The sequence below is a fragment of the Ostrinia nubilalis genome, chromosome 28 (assembly GCF_963855985.1).
Source record: "Ostrinia nubilalis chromosome 28, ilOstNubi1.1, whole genome shotgun sequence".
In the NCBI taxonomy this organism is placed as follows: domain Eukaryota; kingdom Metazoa; phylum Arthropoda; class Insecta; order Lepidoptera; family Crambidae; genus Ostrinia; species Ostrinia nubilalis.
Genome location: NC_087115.1, coordinates 5,211,444 through 5,232,327, shown reverse-complemented (window position 1 = coordinate 5,232,327; position 20,884 = coordinate 5,211,444). Strand labels below are relative to the sequence as shown.

The following is a 20,884-nucleotide window of genomic DNA, read 5'->3' as shown; positions in this document are numbered from 1 at the left end:
GGCAGACAGAGCAAACAAATATCTAAGCGAAGTCGTTCTTACCACTGGTGAAAATACTTCCGTGTAATCAATGCCGGGTTTTTGAGAACAGCCCTTGACCACAAGCCTTGCTTTGTATTTAACAATTTCTCCTTTCTCATTCGTCTTCGTCTTAAAAACCCACTTACATGGTATTGCACGTTTGCCAGCTGGTAGCGAAGTAATTTCCCAAGTTTTATTTTCTAATAAAGACTTGTACTCTTCATTCATAGCGTCCTTCCAAAATTCAGCCTTAGTACTTGCCATAGCTTCTTTCACAGTTTGTGGATCTGAAATTGGCATAACACACATGAAATTATTGCCTTGAAGGTTGCGTCTCTGGTGTGACCTCAAAGTGATATTTCTTTCAAAACTACTCTCCTCAGTATCATCACTTGTATCAGGGTAATAGGTCTCATCATCCGACCTTCCATTATCACAACTATAAATTGATGTGTCACTCGTACTAGTTTCCGCTTCAATTTGAACGCTATCCTCTTCATTTGTTAGAGTGTTATTTATTTCGGTACTATTCTGTGAATCTGAACAATCATTGTTTGCATCCAGGGGAATATTAACACACTGTGTCAATGATACAGGATTCGGTGTAATATTTTCAGTTTTAAGATCTTTTTCTATGAATATTACATCCCTGCTAATGACAATCTTTTTGTTAATAGGATCAAACAGTCTATACCCCTTTGTGTTCTCACAGTATCCAACAAATATTAGTTCACGTGATTTACGATCCCATTTCTGTCGAATTTGTTTAGGAACGTGTACCATGGCCTTAGTGCCAAAAATCCTTAGATGTGAAATATTTGGTTTCTTACCAGTCCATTTTTCGTATGGTGTTACCTCACCCAGTACTCGTCACGGCGATCTGTTGATGACATGAGCTGCAGCAGCAACAGCCTCAGCCCAAAAAGTTTTCTTCAGCTTTGCTTCAAATAGCATGCACTTTGCACGCTCAACAAGAGACCTGTTCATCCGCTCGGCCAACCCGTTCTGCTCAGGTGAGTACGGAGAGCTCGTCTGATGTTTGATGCCGGAAACTGCTAGAAAGTTAGTAAAATCCTGGTTACAATACTCCTTCCCATTGTCACTTCTCAAAATTTTGATTTTCTTGTCCAATTCATTTTCAACTTCTTGTTTATACTTTTGAAATACCGATCGAATGTCAGTTTTGCTCTTCAAAAAGTATACATAAACTTTGCGTGAAAAATCGTCTATGAAGGTTATAAAATACTTTCCTCCTCCAGCCGATGTCGTTTCCATTGGACCGCATAAATCGGTATGTATTATTTCCAACAGCGCCTTCGCCCTCGAACCAGAATGGGGAAACGGTGATCGAGTTTGTTTAGCTTCACAACATGTGACACAAACATTATCAGCTTCCTTGTTACTGATAGTTATACCTTCAGCACATACCTCTAATCTCCTCACATCAGCCATGTTTAGGTGCCCCATCCTCTTATGCCATGTAGTAATATCTACCTTACTCTCATTATGAGAAACTGTATATGCACTATCTGTAACAGTATTAAGTTTATACATGTTATTGCATAAATTCGCAGTTGCTACTAGAGTCTTGTTGGCATTGAATATGTTGCAGCCCGTGTCAGTGAACTCTACCTTACAGCCACTCTTGGTTAGTTGACTAACCGACAAAAGGTTTGTACTCAGATCAGGAATATACAAGACATTTCTCACCTGGATTGGATTCTCATTCTTGCAATAACGGGTCTGTATATTTACTTTACCCATACTGTACACGGAGACTGAGTCACTGTTCGCCACCATTATTTTATTAATCGGAGATGCTTGCAGATCATACATCCAATTAGAGCGTCTTGACATATGCATAGTAGCTCCCGAGTCAACATACCAGTCGTCCTGATTTGACACGCTGAAAGCTGAAAAAACGGCTGAAAAGGTGTTATGATTATTCTTGTTATCATTATTCTTCACTGTAGTAGCTTTGCATTGGCTCTTGTAATGTCCATAATTGTTACACTTAAAGCAGCGGGGACCTTTTCCTTTTGGCTTTGTGTTAGAGGTATTCTTGTGCTTTGTATAGTATGCAGAAGACTCGGAGACTTTCACTTCTTGTAAAAGTTTTGTCTTCACAAAATCTGATGAAATCTTTATGCAGGAACTTTCCAGACCCATGATCATCGGTTTATAATTATCCGGTAAACCTGCCAGCATGAGTGTTCCCAGCCATTCATCACCAACTTCGAAGCCGATATTCCGTAACTTGTACGCAGTACTCATAATCTTATTAACGTATTCCTCGATACTGGAGCAGTTGTCTAGGGTGGTGTTTATCAGATCCTTCAATAATCCGACTTTTCGAGATAGCCCGGAGTCCTCAAATGCAACCTCAAGTCTTTTCCACACCTCTCTGGCGGACGAAGCACTTTCAATATGCACGAAATTTATTGGTTCTACCAACAAAATCAATTTCGACTTGGCTTTGATATCGTTCTTCGGATCAACGTTGATTCCTGGATCAACACACTCCCATAAATCTTCGTGTTCTAGATACGATTTAACTGCAAACTTCCATGTCGAGTAATTTTCCCGACCGGCCAATTTTTCCAGTTGAAGGTTCGCGGTAGCCATTTTCGATCGGGAAAAATTTTCAGAATATTACTTCGAAATGTGATTCTCCGATTTATCTCAATAAATTGTCGAAATTCTCCCTTTCACTACGGGTATACATGTAGAAAGAGATAGAAATAAAGGCACTCTGTATTTAGATCAAAGAAAATATATACAGGAGGTATTGAGCAAATATGGAATGGCTGATTGCAAAACGGTAAAAACTCCAATTGATCCAAACTTCAAGTTTCAAGGAATAGAAAATACTGAAGAAAGTAAGATATTGAAAGACATTCCTTATCAAGAAGTAATTGGATGTTTATTATACATTTCACAGGTCACTAGGCCCGATATTAGTTTTGTGATCAATATGTTGAGTAAGTACAACACCAAACCTCAACAGCAACACTGGGCTGCTTTGAAACGAGTGATGCGTTATTTGAAGGGTACTCAAGACTTCAAACTGAGTTATAAGAAGAATCCAGAGGAGACAATGACGCATGGCTACTGTGACTCAGACTGGGCCAGCTCAGAGGATGATCGGCGCTCTTGCACAGGTTACACATTCTTGTTTCAGGGAGGAATGATTAGCTGGAACTCGAGGCGGCAACCTACTGTAGCGTTATCTACGACTGAAGCGGAGTACATGTCGCTGTCATCGTGTGTACAAGAAGCTTTGTGGCTGAGACAACTTCAAGAAACATTTTGGCCACAGTTGAAGAGTGAACCGATGGTTATTTATAGCGATAACCAGAGCTCAATCAAGCTTGCAGGTACCGATGGATATCATGCCAGAACAAAACACATTGACGTGAGGCACCATTTTGTCCGAGACAAGGTACTAAGTGGAGTGATTGATGTTCGCTATGTACAAACCAACATGATGGTTGCAGATGCACTTACCAAGGCAACGACGCATGCAAAATTAGAATACTGTGTATCGCAAATGGGTTTGTGTTTAAGGGAGGATGTAGGATTTATGTAAACACCACCCTTTGCCATAGTTAAAAAGTTAATACTTTTGTCTATGATGCTAACTCTGTATTCTCTGTGATCTGTCCGTCCGTGTGGACGTCAATAAACCGTTTAATTGAAATAATTCCCTCTTTTATTAGTATACTTCCAACAATTGCTTTTTGGATTTTTTATTTGGTGGATTTTCTAATACTTTTCAGGAACCTCCAGCTTAATTCAAATGCATTCGATCGTCTTTCTTTTAAACAAGATAGTATTTTTATTTAGTGATTGAATTTAGAGTCCGCCCGCGACTTCGTACGCGTGGATCCCGTTTTATCCTCTCAGGGGTGGAGTTTCGTAAAATCCGTTCTTAATGAGCACCTGCGTTCTAAAAGGAACTCCCATGCAAAATTTGAGACTCCTAGCACTTGTAGTTTCTGCGATTTCATGATGAGTGAGTGAGTGACTCAGTGACCTTTCGCTTTTATAAAATAGATTTAAATTAATAACACTGTAAACCAAAAGGTAAATCGATGAACACTGGATCGGTCGTACTTCGTATGAACTCAAATAACCCTCCTTTTGGTGCAGTTTCGGGTAGGTAATTAAAACATAATTACCTAAATTAGAACCCTACAAAGGTAAAAAAGTTAACTTAAGTACGTAGTCTTTAATTACTAACGGAAAAATAATTATTTTAAGTAATGATGAGCCGGTTTGTATCCGTAAGTAGGTATATCCGAAGGACAAAAAAGTCCTGTAGGTCACCTTAGAGTTAAGTAGGTATTTTTTTGTTGCAAACCAACACTTATTGCAACAATTAAAGGACGTCGCATATTTATCAACCCGGAAAGGGATCGTAACCGTACGTATCAACTCGAGGCGGTCAGTATTCTTTGTTAATACTAAATCGTACTAAATCGGTTCCATAGTTTTTCTAAATTTTCACTTTAGGATTTTTCTTCGGAAGTCAGTATGAGACGCGGCCGTAACAGCGTATTACACTTGAAAATTTCGACGGGTTCATCCAGTGTCTAAGAAGCTCATAAGGAAGGGCAGTCATCCGGCAAGCGAAAGGTTCGATTTCCGCCTTAGGCAGTGCGATTTTTTCCAGGTCTTTCTTTCTTTCTTTCTTTTCAGCCAAATGACGTCCACTGCTGGACAAAGGCCTCCCCCAAGGTTTTCCAGGTCTACTTAAAATAAAAATGACTGTGTTGGTAACCGCTTAACTCAACAACGCCTGGACCAGTTTTACCAATTCTTTTTTAAATGTTCGTTGAAGTCCAAGGATGGTTTTTACGGCGATAAAAATTCGGATATTTCCGGGAAAACCCTAAAAACAGCCCTTTTTTCACGAGGGTGAAGCTGCGGGCGGAAAGCTAGTTTATAATAAAATTCGGCATGAGACTTTTAAAAAACAGACCGTATCCGTAGGTACGAGTAGGGTTCGTATTTCTAGCACGAGCACATCACTATTGTAAAATACATTTGAATTACAAAACAAGTAACCCCAAAACTAAAAATATCGACCGAGTGTCGGTTCACCGGTCGCAAGTTGACTTGAACTTTTGCTTTAGCTTGAAGTTATTATATATACCTTGTTAAAGTTTTTGCCTGCTACTTCGCTCACTTGCGCAATTTTCGGTATGTCATACAAAATCGAGTAAAATTATAAAGTAATTTGATATAAAGTTATTTATTTATTTATTCAAAACTTATATGCACATAGAACGGTGTAGGTACATAAGGCGGACTTAATGCCTTTCGGCATTTTCTGCCAGTCAACCTTAGGGCCAAACTGAGAATAAAGTTATTAATCATTTTAAATACACTCGGCATCAAATAAATCGCACCGCCCGCGACAAGCACTTATCAAACGTATGCATCCCCACTTCCGACCAACATTGGTACCATTTGAAAGCCTAGTTCGTTCTAAACTTCATTTCATTAAAGGAAAGGTTTTTACCCCAAAAAAGTGTCTTTACAAGGATCCAGAGTCACTTCTTCAAAAAATGGGTAGTTACGCTATGGCCATTTTTTATGGCTATAAAACTGTTAAGTTAGGATTAATCGCTATCCATCTGTTAAAGAGGACACGTGAGATCTTTATTTGGTTTTATAACCATAAAAATTGGTCTAATTGATCCCAGAGGTGAGCCCAAAGTGAGGTCTATTTTCAAGTCACATTTATGGTATATGTTAATCATTTATTTAGAAATGAAATGTATTTTTTTAAGGATATTTATTGGGCTTTCAAATAACACCAATATTGTTGGGGTACCATAATTGTGTCAGAAGAAAATCTTTAAAGTTCGCGTCGCGGAAGGTGCGGTTTATTTGATGTTGAGTGTATTATGTTTTTTTATCATATTATTTCTTTATTGTTATCGTACTTTTATTGGTATTTTATTTTGTACTTGCATCGGGTTAGTAGTAGTTTCGCACGATTTTCCTTCGCTTGAACTAGTAGTATGCGATTACTTGTTCTCAAAGGGGTCGATTCGCACCCATTTTTAATACTTTTGATACCTACATCCGGGCGAAACGCCTACTAAAAAAATTTATTAAAAAAGGACGTTTGGCACATTCGTGCGAAGGAAAATCGTGCGAAACTACTACTAACCCCTTGCATCGTATACTTAAAATACTTTTCTTTCTTTCTTTCTGTCCGAAAATTTTATTTTTTAAACTAAAGAATTACTAAAACACAAATTATGTTCGTGAAACGTTTGAGATAAAGTTGCTCTCTGTCAACTTTTACGCGTATAAGTTACAGCTTCATTTGAACTAGCTTTTTATAATGCGAACAGCAAGTGACTGGAATTCGCTGCCTGCTGCTGTCTTTCTCGAAGACTATAATCCGGGCCTTTCAAGGCGAGAGTGAATACGCACTTACAGGGCAAAATGTACCATCCCTAGACTGCATCCCACTTAACATCAGGTGCGATTGTGGTCAAATACCTGCCTTGTTATGCATATATAATAAAATAAATAAATAACTAGCTCTCAAAACGACACTGTGATACGGATTTGTAATTTTTACAGCAATCGGGGCCCTTGCCGCAGACCGTAAAACACATCCAGTGTGACAAAATAATTCTGTAACCATTCAAAATTAGGACTATCCACCAAAGTCGGGACTTGTGGCAACACTAGTAATCATATTATCAATCAAAATGTCCAATATAATGAGTTACTTGGATGATAAATTGATTTCAAATTACACCATAGTCACGCCCTTCAAAATAAGGACAATACAGCTTTGTTAAGTGTTTTGACTCTACTGGGAATTGAACTGGACCCTTTTGTGCTTAAGGAATTACCGGTCTTGTTTAAATGAAAAATATTTTTCAGTATAAATATTAAGAATAATATTATAACATAACTCTGTTACATTAAGGCTGAGTTGCACCACCTAACTTTGACCGTAACTATGACGATAACCGGTGCTTTTTGTATGGAATTTGACAGATTTTTGACGTTTGTCAAAGTTAAAGTAAGATGGTGCAACTCAAAGAATCAATTTTATCGATTCATAAACTCATACTAAGCAGGTACAGTCAGCGTTATATAGTTCGTGACACCCAAAGTTGTCAAAAAGTTGACAACACAATCTTATTCCAAACAAAAACGCGTTGCGAATTTTTTGGCTACTTTGGATATCACGAACTATTTGATGCTGACTGTATCTGCTGTACCTATTCGTAGTACTTATGGTTTATTTTAGTAAATAAATAAATACACGTAAAATTAGGGTTAATTTGTCGAAAAATTTTAAATGTGGTATTTTACACTGGAAATAAATACACAAATTTTCACAATTTTGAAATAATTACAGTTTAATTTATATTCTGTAAAAAAGAGTGCACAGATAATAAAACGTTAAAAGTCATGCATTCACTCACCAGGCGGCGCTGTGGGTACGACTTCCTTTGGCGGTTGTGTGTTACTCTTCCCAAATGTGGTGAGAGCCTCAGAAGACTCGCCGGTCAGCCAGCCCACCAGAAGAAAAGGCAGCATAGCAGCCGCAGCCTGCCTCCTGCACCACATCTCAACCCTCCAAAACAGACGCATGGTGTAAAACCTTTTTTCTACAGACTCTTTCGATCCCGCAAAACCGCGGGAAAACTTTGACGTTTAACTGACAGAAGCGGTAACAACTCACTGCTTTCTCGATTTTCACTTGTTTCCAAAAAATTGAGCTCTAAAACCAATTTTTCTTTTTGAATAATTAGCAGTGATACTAATTTGTGAATAGGATTGTAATAAAATTACTAATAAACTACAAATTCAAATCGCCTTTTCGAAATTTCAAATCTGACATAGGACGTAACGCGTTACGTTTGGATTTAGTTTTTAAGTCGGATCAAGATGTGGTGTAGAAGATTATTTTTGTTGTATCTCGTTTATTTTATTTTTAAAGCTAAGATTTTTTATATAGCAGGAGAACTTGACTTTTGAATATTCTGATTAATTTGTAACACAGACTTACGTGTTTGCAGCGTTGGTGGTCACTCACTGTTTCTATAACTTTTTTTAAATGCAGGAGTACGAAAAAGAATTCGTTTCCTCGCTATCTTTAGTATATGATTTATATCTATAGATTCATAAACAATCTAAATATCCAGAACAATGTCAACTGTTCCTGAAGCAATAACGTCTTTTGCTACGTTTCATTTTACCAAAACCGAAACGTTGTTCCCATAGCTGAAATATTAACATCTTCAAAGCTGTACACTAAAGTTGTCACATTGAAATGGAAATTATGCGTGTCATTTCAGTGTCATTGTCATTGCATTTTCTAAAATGGCCGCTTAAAAATTAACATCGATAGACAAGTGTAAGCCATTCTTTGATGGCCGTGAGACCACAGCATGCTGTATGAGTAGCATGTAATGTATGATCGTGTATGTAAGTGTGTATGGCCACAGTTGTACAAAGCAGTAACTCATTTACAATTTAAGTCTCTTACCTTCTGACTAAATTGTAGTTAACCAGCGCACCTATACTTTTAGTTTGTGTCGGTTCACAATTTGCCTTTGATTTTTTTATTTGGTTACGAAAGCTAAGCATCTGAAATAATAGCGGTCATTGCCAAATATTTTTCAGAAATAAATCATGTCTTTCAGCTTGAAGTCAGCAGGGCTCTCCTAACGTTTTTAATGTATTTCAGAGTATCAGTCGCAGCAGTCACTAATGTAATTTCTCGTAGAGATGATAGAGAGAGCCTGTACCATCCTAAAAGTATTTTATTGCAATTTCCTTAGATTAGACGGCAAAATTTTTGGATTTTCCACGGCTGTGAAGATATTGAAATGTTTTTAATGTACATGAGTCACTGCTTTTGCTATGGGCGTGGTATCAGATGAACTGAAGCGCAAGCTCGTCCCTTATATAAAAAATCTTACCAGGTGATACAGTAGTCGTCGCAGGTTTTGGTGGCTCCGTGTTGGCCCGCCCAAACGACGAGATACCGAACCCTTCGGCGGACTGTACATACATCCACGTTAAATAGACCGAGAGAAGGAGGGTGGATTGTATTCTTGCTTTCCGCGACCACATTTTGATCTTTTTATCTCTAAACGCGAAGTTTACTGTGTCTAGGTCTAAATTGTGCGAAGTCGGAGTCGATCAGTAATTTTATTTAATTATTTAATTAATACTCACGAGTAAATCTCACCAATATTCTTCAATTTGAAACCTTAAACTTCTAACTTAAAGGTTTGGAGGTATTTGTAGCACTCTGTGTTAATTCAAGTGCTTATGATAAGTACTGTTGCTGTGACTGGTTATAAATCTGAACTAAAGCACTTGATTTTTATTTGAGTTTAGGTATATGAAGAAGACATCCAGTTTCTTTTTAGATAACCTTTCCGTAACCCTCGGTCGCCCGCCGCTATTTTTTGCTGCGCTTGCACTTATCTCTTTTTATCACCGGATGTTTATTACATTTCTGTGAAGCTATTGAAACAAACTAACCAATTATGCTAATACGAGAGCTAAATGGGATGTTTACATTAATTTTTATTACCCAACAAAACTGCCATTATACGCTGACGCACGAGATGTGCGATATTAGCCGGAATATTTAATGAAAAATACTAATGGTTTTAATTGTTTCAATGCAATACTTAAACACAAAAAAAACAATGGCTTCGCTCGCCATCGACAAGAACGTTACTTTCCAAATTATGTGATACTAGCTTTCCGCCCGCGGCTTCGCCCGCGTGGAATTTTGTCTGTCACAGAAAAACTTTATCGCGCGCGTCCCTGTTTCAAAAACCGGGATAAAAACTATCCTATGTTCTTTCCCGGGACTCAAACTATCTCTATGCCAAATTTCATCAAAATCGGTTGCGAGGTTTAAGCGGGAAAGCGTAACAGACAGACAGACAGACAGACAGACAGACAGACAGACAGACAGACAGACAGACAGAGTTACTTTCGCATTTATAATATTAGTTGGGATGTACTACTCCCTGACTATGACATAAATAGCTTGGACATTGAAAGCCCTAATTAAACGTCGTAAAAAGTGATTGTACTGTCTATGGTTCCCGCCTCCTGTCCAATAAGACAAAAGAAAGACAATCTCTAATTTCCGGTCATTTTATTGGTGGCACTAGTCAGAACTTGGATGGAGGGCGGAGCTTCATAATGGACGGAAAACGTTTTTAAAACCTTAGTTCTTTCAGTTTTATTAATTTTGACTTTACTGATCGACAACGACTACAGCAACGGACTAGTGGTGTTGTATTAAGTATTTTTTGTATTTAACAGATAGCAGAGTGCTATTTGACTTAGTACTTATCTTTTGAAGTATTTTCGCGACGAATTTTGTGTAAATGTGTTTTTGCAATGGTAATGAAAAACTTAAAGTAATTTATGTGTATTTTTTAAGATATTTGAGTGAAATTGATTTGTAAAGACGCCACAATGATGCTGCTACTTCTGCAAAGGTTTTTATATATTGGAACAAGAATGCATGTAGTTTTACTCGAATGTAGGTATTCTGTGTGTGTTTAGTATTTGGTAAATTATATTTATCCGTACGTTACCTGTATTGGTGAAGAATAAGATTTTGATAAAAAAAAACAAGCACAATTTACAGGCCAATTGAAAATTCAAAAAATCTCATAGCCAATCACAACAAAAAGATTATAAGAAATATACTCGTCCCATTATATAAAAGCCTTACCGGCCATGGCTGTTGGAGCAACTGGTTTCAGGGGGGGATCAGTCTTACTGACCCCGAAAACTGGGCTAAATGCCCCCATGCATTGGGACACGGGCAAAATCAAGTAAAGTAGAACACGCGTCGTTTTCCCAAGCATGGCAATATTTTCCAATACTTTCTCTGAAAATGTTGTTTTACGAAACATCAGAAGTTGTTTAAACAATACGGCATGTAAAAAGTATGTACACGTGATTATTTACAAGACGCAACATTTTTTACATAGTATATTTTTTACATACAACAAGAAGTAAACATTTTTTACATAATGGGACAGTATTTTCGAAAGAGCCATCGACAAAATTTTGAACCTGAAAATTGAAAGTGTTGTCATTCGTGAGCAGAGATGCCGTTTTCGGGAACATTGCCTACGTCGGAAATATTTCCAGTAGCTTTCCCATAATATTACCATAGAGAGAAATATTGAGGAAAGCTACTAAAATGTTACCGACCAGTATGTTCTCGAGCATGGCACACTATTCGTGAGATTCCATGTGAATTCGGAAGTGTCATTTCAGGTGTCTCAAGGTGTGTAGTGCGTTCTATGTGGAAATGTCCCATTATTTAAAAAATCTTTACCAGGAGGCGTCGTGGGCACAGCGGACGGGGGCTTCGTATTAGAGACTCCGAAGGTACTCAGGGCCTCAGAGGAGTCTCCAGTCAGCCAGGCCAGCAGAAGCGGCACGATCAAAGCGGCGGCTTCCTTGCGGTACATCTCAAAACACGCCATTTTTACATTAGAGCAATCTTTTATAATATGTGATCGTAATGAAACAAAAAAAAAACCACGTAAATACGAAATAAAAATTCTAATTATATTGTGAATATGAAAAATGGTGATAGAAAATTATCATGATTGTGGGTTTTGTGAAAATTATTTAAAAATATTAATAAAAATCGAGACGCAAATTCAATCGTTACGTACTACGTCCGTGAATTGTCAAATTTGTTTTTTCGAACGGCGATTTGGAAACTTTTTTGAAATTCAAACAGCGGAAATGAATTTTTATTTTCTCTATCGCTGTAATTACATACTTTTTCGTAGTTAATTAACTTTCTTTTATGCCAGTACCTAACTAAAAGATAGATTTTAGGGCCAAATAAGAATTAAATTACTATCACTTGTGGCAAAGGCTATAATTATTATACTATTATTATAACCATATTTTTTTAATTCCACGTTTATTTTGATAAAATTTCATTTCCGTTCCTATAAAAAGTTTTGAAAGTGATCGAATCTATAGAAATTGACAAGTAGTTAATTTGAAAATAATTTGCATTGAAATTGTAATATTAAAAAACTATGTTATTTTTACAAAAAAAAATACAAAACCAAAATCTTAATACAATGACTGCTTACTTAATTTTTGTGTTTTTAGTAAAATATTTTTTTTTGATACAGTGAAACTATTAAAAACTTCTTACTATAAAAGATTTTGATTTCGTTCTAAAAAATTTACAAGTAGAGGAAATTTCATTAGGTAGGTAAAAGCATTTTATATTGTTAGGGTTGTCATCGAAGGAAAGTAAGTAATTTTTCTTGAAAAAAAAAAACGAGTCAAGAAAAGATGATTTAATTTTATGTAAAACTAGCTGACCCGGCGAACTTTGTTCCGCCTTAATGGCAATAAATAAGCAGACTTTTTTTTTTAATTTCGAACGGGATAAAAAGTATCCTACTATGTCCTTCTCCTGGCTCGAAACTACCTCCCTGACAATTTTCAGCTAAATCGGTTCAGCCGTTCTTGAGTTATAAGTGGTGTAACTAACACGACTTTCTTTTATTATAGATTCTGGTGTGTTCTAGTTTCGTCATTCTTTCCTATATAAGTAGTTTTCTACTGACTTTCCTTCAATTTTCTTGACAGCTGTCCAATATAGTTCAAGTAGCTTTTCACCCGCGTGAAATTTAGTTTGTCACATATCGTCATAAATGATACCCGTTATAATGGGTTATAAACAATAAAATTGTAGAGTTACAACTTTTTTTCTACTTTTTGCGTGAAAGAGTAACAAACATCGAGACATCCAGAGATCCAAACTTTCGCATTTATAATATTAGTAGGATTAGTGTTAACACGTTCAGTTCTCATACACAAAAATAGCTTAGAATGTTACTTTATGAACCTATTTGATATTAAGCTATAAAAATGCCACATTATTATAGCAACAACTTATTTAGCCATTCCTTTGGCCATGTCAGCCATTTTTCTTCAAGAATCTATGGCATTATCCATGAAATTTGTTATGTAAATTACCTACCATGAGTTGTAAGAGTGTAACACCTAATTTATTGGTAGTTTTCTTTGTGGTTTTAGTAAGTATGATTTTGGAACTTGGTAACAGTTTTTATTAATTTATTTTTTACTTGAAATCTTTATTGCTCACAAAAATTGCGATACAAAAGGCGAACTTGATGCCGTGTGGCATTCTCTACCAGTAAATATTTTCGCGATAATTATCATACTTATCTTATGCGACGTAAAAGTAATAACAACTCCTTATTAAATTTTTTTAAGTAGGTAATATTAAATAAGTAAGTGTAACTAAAGTGGTCTGAAAACAGAATTTTTGAAAGTTAGGTATTTTTTATTTGTTACTTTTACTACTGGTAGGTATTAGAAAAACGCGAAAGTTTGTGGGGATAAATAGATGTTAGTGACTCCTTCACGTAACAATAACTGGACGGATTTTGATGCAAATTTTCAATTATACATGGAGCTTTTTTATACATTAACAGGTTTTTAGTTTTTTATCGTAAGACGAGCGTTAACCTTTACCCTCATAGCTGATTGCTGAAACGTTGCCACCATATTTCGAACTTTATTGAGATGATAATACGGATCAAAATCAGATAAAAATTATATTAATTCATATAATTCTGTATGTTAAAATTACGTAAACACCAATTGGATGACGTATTTTGAACAACTGCCAAGTTTATTATTGTACAAGCATAAAATAATAATGCTTTTGTAAATTAAGGAAACTGTTATAGCTAAGTGCATATTTAAGCAGCGAGGCGGCATGCGTCAACATTAAAATAAAATACAACTAAAAAAATAATTAAAATCAAGTACAAATAAATTAAGACATAATAAAACATCTAAAATAATTATAATACATAATCACGCCACTGGTTGTTTTCTTTCAAATAAAATAAGTACATATTAATATCTTTGCTCGATTTACTTAAATCACCAGAAAAAAAAATTGCCACAGATTAAAAACTCTTTCATCACTGGATACCAGACAAAGAAAACAACGCGTAGCTTTAAAAAAAAGAACCACAGATAAAAGTGCAGAAGCAGTGCGTTCGCGTTAGTTCGATTTTTAAATTTCGCATTTAGAGCCTTCACAGACTTGCAATGGTTTTTAATTTTATGTTTAATTTAGTTTTTAGTCACACCAGTGTACATTAAATTTAGTTACTGTTTCTGATGCGTGTTGCTGGGACGGAGGTAATCGCGGGACTGGCCAAGCACCAAGGTTTGCGGTCGCAAGGCCGTTTTCTTGGTATACAGGATGTTAACTTTTTTATTTAAATGCAGGGCGGTAAACTTTTTTTTCTGCGTGAAATGTGGCCAAGGCGTTTTATGTTAGAGCTTTGTAATGCAGTAAGTTTTTAGAGTTAGATAATGGAAATTAATGCAGAACGTGTTGTGGTTGAAACTTTTTTTCAACTCCTACCTACTTAGATTCAGCCTCGCGGCTATGTAAGCAGAAAGCTCGAGAAATCTCAGATTCGAATATAGGCACTAATAGGACCCTAATACCCGTTTTAACCATGAGGCATGAATCCCTTATTTTTAAGTGACCCCTATGAAAACAAAATTCCTGTTAAGTGTTAAAATAGGGGTCACTTTAAATTAGGGATTGATGGTTAAAACGGGCATAAGTTGTTTATTGAACGAAGCTGAAAACTCCTCGTGTTGAAGTACGACTCTCTCTAAGTGCCAAAGGCAAATGGAGGATTTGGCAAATAATAATAATAAATTGTTTATTTCTCACCACATACAATACATATAAAACAATAAGAATATTATTAACAATTAAGAAATTGTGGCAGGTTAATACCTGAATTAGGAATATTCCTGTTGCTCAGGATATTAACCCTCCACCCCATACAAGAAGTACCTATTAAAGTTTATATACCTAATTTACTGAGCATGAAATAACCTTTGGGGCCGTCCATAAATTACGTCATCGATTTTTTCAGATTTTAGACCCCCCCCCCTACAATCATCCTATCGTCATTTCTTAATGACCCCCCCCCCCCCTTCTCCCAAAATTGACGTCATTACAAAATTAAAACACTTGGTTATAGAATCACCTTTTTTTTTTTAATAGATAGAGTGATTCTTAAAGAAGGTTTATACAGTGTGAGTCACGTTAAAGTGTACATATGAAATTAGGTGAAACTAGACCTTTTTTTTATCGACAAAAAAGGGGTCAAATTTTTTTTTTTGTTTTTTTTTTTAATTTATAGAATTTTATTATTACTTATTGTAAAGAAAACGTAATAACTTTTAAACTAAGAGGTATATCCTGATAAAATAAAAACAGTAATAATGCTAAATAACAAACGATACTAAAAAAATACATAAAATACCCTGAAAATGCCAACAAATAATAAAAAATGAAACTTTTTGAAAAAAATCTGCTTTTAAATTTGTGGTTTTTTGGTTATTTGATAAATTTCTCCAAAAAATGCCCCTATAACAGGTAGTTTTTATTACTTTGTATTATTTTCTATCGTATTACCTTTGTAAAGCCAAAAATCGCATGTCTCTATCCCTATCACAACATTTGCTATGATCGTTTGAACAAAGGCCTGCAACAACATTATTATCAGGTAGGGACAATTTTAATTTTAACTAAAATGCTTATTTTACTTCGAAATCTTTTGTTTTTATTTGAAATCTAACTCGTATTTATCAAAATTACAAATCTAGACCCATTTTCAGTTTCGTTGTTAACGAAGCGTTGAATGGCGCGCCCGGAGAGGCTTAGTTCAAACGATCATTGCAAACGTTATGATATCGATAGAGACATGCGATTTTTGGTTTTACAAAGATAATACGATAGAAAATAATACAAAGTAACAAAAACCACCTGTTATAGGGGCATTTTTTGGAGAAATTTATCAAATAACCAAAAAAAACACGTATTTAAAAGCAGATTTTTTTCAAAAAGTATAATTTTTTATTATTTGTTGGCATTTTCTGAGTATTTTATGTATTTTTTTAGTATCGCCTACTATTTAGCATTATAACTGTTTTTATTTGATCAGGATATACCTCTTAGTTTAAAAGTTATTCTTTACTTTTTTTACAATAAATAACTGGAAGAAAAAAATTCTATAAAAAATTTAAAAAAATCTCAAAAAAATTTTGACCTCTTTTTTGTCGATAAAAATAGGTCTAGTTTCACCCACTTTAACGTGACTCACACTGTATGTATAATACATGAAAGTACCACGGGCGAAGCCGGGGCGGGCAGCTAGTATTATGTATATGTAATATTATTGTTAGAGTATTTTATCTGTAGTTATTACTGTATTTGTGTAAATCTATGTTGCATTATGTATGTTTATTATGAGTTATTTTAGTATTGTACGCGCCTTAGGCCCGGTTTTTTGATTCGCAGTTAAAATAACCAATAGTCAAATTTGACAGATGTCAAATGACAAGTGGTTAAATATCAGAAAAAAATGTTTTTCGAACAATGGTTAGCTTGACCACAGAATAATAATAAGTACTACGTACAGAAGTTTTACTTCGCGAAGGTATTTAAAAAAATGTATGCTCAATGTCATTAACAATATGGTGTAATTTAGCTTGTCTCAAGAGTCAAGCAAATTTGTCAGAAGTTTTGTTGACAAACGTCAGTGATCGGTACTGCGCCGAAGCTATAGGGCTGACTTCGGTAAAATGATGTGACGTGAGGTGCCAATCTGCAGAAAATGGCGGAGGAAATACATGATTTAGCATGAATTATCATGAATAATATTAACTACTTATTTACCTCTCAGTGTCTTCAGGCAACTTAAAAAAGTACATTCTGTGTTTTTATTATTATTTAGGCAGTTAAATACTGCACAGTATTTAGTACACCATTTTCTTTATTTTTTTCCATCATACACAAGAATACGCGTGCGTGAGTCAATGTTCGCTTGTATGTGAGGCCTTGTCGAATAGTACTCTTGTAGGGGGCAATCGTGCGTGTTTTGTTTTCGATGTAAACTCGCGGAGATGAACTGTGTGCCTACCATGAGTTTACGTTAGGTGAGCTCGCTAGCGAATACGTCAAAAAATTCTATGAAGATTTTATTTCTTGAAATTAGCCGCTAGGGGCGCTGCACAATATGTCATACATTTAAATGTCATTTTTTTACGCAGTCGCTAGCGAGCACACCTAACGTAAACTCATGGTAGGCACACTGGCCTGGCTTGACTATTAATACATTTTTAAACTATCAGTTAACATTTTGTTAATATTTAACCATTAGTAGCAAAATTTAACAATTTGTTATTTTAACTACGAATCAAAAAACCGGGCCTTAGCCGCCTCTCACATTTGCAGTCTCACTTACTAGGTGTGCTGGAAGAAATTTCTTTTTAGAAATAATCTTTTTGTACGTGAACAATTAACTATAAATAAATAAATAAGAATGACGTCAATTTCGAAACACCCCCCCCCCCTATCTATCATTTACCGTCATCCGCAGACCAACCCCCCCCCCCCCTAATTTAGAATGACGTAATATATGGACGGCCCCTTTACAATAAATTAAATTAAATAAAATTAAATTAAAATCTTCCAATCTTATACTTAATATAAGACATTAGATATTCACATTTAACACATTTACAAATAATTTTACACATTTACAAATAATGAGGGTACTTAGGTACTATGCAATTTTACTAATTAATTATTAATTTTACTCGCAGCATATCAAAATACTTTCTGTTTCGGAATAATTTAGTTCATTAAGTTTAGTTTTTAGGGTTGACTTCAAGCTTGTCCTACACATGTTTAGAATTTTATATAAATCATTAAAGTGTCTATATAGAAAAGGCCCAGAGAAAGACGTTTGTCTTCGACCAAAACTTGTTTTGCAAGTGGGTACTTGCGTACGCAGACGTCTCTTATTTTGCGGCAGTTTTGCAACATCTACCGTCTTATGGTATCGTAGAACCGAGTTGAGGTAGAACAACTGTCTTACAGTCAGTAACTAGGCTCGCTTCCTTATAAAGATTTTCTGTTGGGTATCTCCTCGGTTTACGACGCATGACCTTAATTACAGCTCTCTGTGCACGCTCAAGTTCTATGAGGTAAGATTTAGCAGCACCACCCCAGACCGGTATGCAGTATGTTAGGAGAGATTGGCAGAGGGCAAAGTAAATTTTGGTTATGAGATCATCGTCAGCTGAATCTCTTAAATTTCTGAAAATGTGGAGCAATCTGCGAATTCTGGTACTAACCATTGAAATGTGTGGTCCCCAGTTTAAGTTCCTGTCAATGATAACTCCAAGATATCTATGGGTGTCTGTCTGGCTTAGGAAGGGGCAGCCACAAGAGGTCGTCGAATTGATGTCTAGGGTACAGTGTGAGGAGTGAGCTACAATAGAAAAAGAGTTTGGAGGTTTTGTGGCTTCGGAAATTCTAAAACAAATGTATTTGGTTTTTGGAACATTGATTGTCAGTAAGTTGTTATCTAGCCACTTCAAAACGCTTTTTAGACCACTTTCAGCCGATTTACGAACCAGAGACCAAGAGTCGCCACCAAAAACCAAAGCGGTGTCATCAGCAAAAGCAAGCGTGCGACCATTGTCAATTTTAAGTTTACATAGATTGTTTATATAAACTGAGAAGAGTGTATGTCCAAGAGTGCTTCCCTGCGGCACGCCGTAGTTAATAGGCAAGCTAGAGCTGGAATTATCAGCGACCCTGACTGTCTGGGTTCTATTGTTCAGATAATTCCCAAACCAATCCAGCGCCACGCCACGAATCCCAAGGTCTTCCAGTTTGAGTAACAGTAGGGGGATAGACACGGTATCGAAGGCTTTTTTGAGGTCAAGGAAAATAGCAACACACTTAGTACCTGCATCAAGGCTTTTCGTAACCAACTCGGACAGTTTCACTACCGCATCTTCGGTATTTCTACCAGAACGGAATCCATATTGGTTGTCCGCTAGTTGTCCCGTACTTTCTAAAAAATGAGTAAGGCGAATGTTTACGACCTTCTCAAGAATTTTACTTAGTGTGCTAAGCAAAGATATTGGCCTATAGTTCGACACCGAATCCTCCCCACCACCTTTATAAATAGGGACTACGACAGCTCTCTTGAATATAGCTGGGAATATCCCAGAGGAAATGCTGAGATTGCACAGGTGGGCTATCATAGAACAGAGAATAGAATGTGAATTTTTTAGTATAACGGTGGGAATAGATTCCAAGCCTGGTGCGCAGTTAGTTTTAAGCTTGCAAATTATTTTGTCTATTTCAATAAAATCAGTTGGATACATAGACATTGAGTGAATATTCCTATCCCTCTGAGCATGCTTTATTAGCGAAGCCTCATTCGTCTTTAGTTTGGTCATGATATCGGTTGCGAGCTCTTCACCAATGGAAGTGAAGTAGGAGTTAACAAGATCGAGAGACTCACTTGGCGATGGCAACAAAGTAAGCAAAGCAGTATCTGGGGAAGGTTTTCTTCTGATGTTGCACAACTCCTTAACTACTGTCCAAGTTCCTTTATTGTTTTTGTGATTTAGATTGAACTTGTTCCTATAATAATTAGCTTTTAGGTCTTTTGCTAGTTTATTGCAAACATTACGATATTTTATAAAAGTATTTTTAAGGCTAATATTATCTGGATTTTTTCTCACCAACAAATGCATACGGTTTCTCCTTTGGAAACACTTAACGACCCCCATTGTAATCCATGGTTTCAGTGGTCTTTTTCTTTTGGTTATGTTAAACGTATTGGAATGACGGGCCACCAATTCCTGGAGTGAGTCTACTAATGTAACAGCAGCAAGATCAGGGTCCGTAATAGCCAGAAAAGGATTCCAGTCAACTGTTTTTATTTCGTTAGCAAGCGATTCATAATTTATTCTTGTTCTGGAAGTTAAAGTGGGAACTTTAGAATTTTTAGTGGGTGGTGATAAGATGGATAGCAGCAAGGGGTAATGATCAGTTATATCTGACATTAACACATAGGATTGAAATGAGTCGTCCAATTTACACATGATATGGTCCAGACATGTACGTCCATGAGTTGGGATATCAATAGTATTTTGCAATCCATGTGACCCCACTACCTCCAGATAGTCTCTGACATAAGAATTAGAAGTATCAAGTGTATTAACATTAATATCGCCTGTGATGACAACGTTACGTGTTTTAATATTAGTTAGATGGAAATCTAAGGAATCAAGAAAGGCAGTTGGATTCTTGAAACAAAAGGGTCGATAAATACCCAAAACAGTCATGTTTAAAATTTGAGCAGCAAGACAATTAGCTTCGCTTAATTCGAGTTCATAGACAGTAGCTTTTATAGATTCATGAATATACATGATTACTCCATCGTTCTGATTAAAAGTTCTTTGGCTATAGTAAATGTTGAAACCATTAATTATTGGAGGAACTGAGTTTCCGTCACACCAACATTCAGAAAGTACTATTATTTGGATATTTATGTTTAGTGTAGCAATGTAAACAAGAAAGCTATCCAAATTTTTGTTTACACTCCTTATGTTAATGGAAATAATGTTAAGTTTGTTTGCATTTGTTGGTGTAGAATTGATATCTGATTCAAGGAATTTGGGGTCTTCGATAAGTTTACATAGACTGGAACAGGATTTGTCTATTTCGTCGAATAAGCTATGATTATCCATTGTTATTGGTACAAATAACTTTTTGGTTTGATAAATGAGGATTGTAAAACAAAACATAATTGTACATTGAAGTCACCCGAATTACAATAATGATAGCTGCAAAGATAATAAAATTACAATTTGCAATATGATATGCAATAACAATAAGATACACGTGTAG

The 20,884-nt window shown here is 35.9% G+C and overlaps 1 protein-coding gene and 1 long non-coding RNA gene across 2 annotated transcripts in view; one reads left to right on the top strand and one right to left on the bottom strand.

The window, feature by feature from the left end:
* The window catches only part of LOC135085302 (uncharacterized), a 29,325-nt gene extending 15,043 nt beyond the window's left edge, over positions 1-14,282 (bottom strand). The window contains exons 1-2 of the mRNA XM_063980083.1: positions 14,249-14,282; positions 7,488-7,639 (exon numbers count right to left, since the gene is read on the bottom strand). Coding sequence (XP_063836153.1) covers positions 7,488-7,632 — 145 coding nt within the window. The 5' untranslated portion in view covers positions 7,633-7,639; positions 14,249-14,282. The remainder of the gene's footprint in view (positions 1-7,487; positions 7,640-14,248) is intronic.
* LOC135085330 (uncharacterized) overlaps positions 1-20,884 on the top strand; it is a 271,536-nt gene that overhangs the window by 168,118 nt on the left and 82,534 nt on the right. The window lies entirely within an intron of this gene.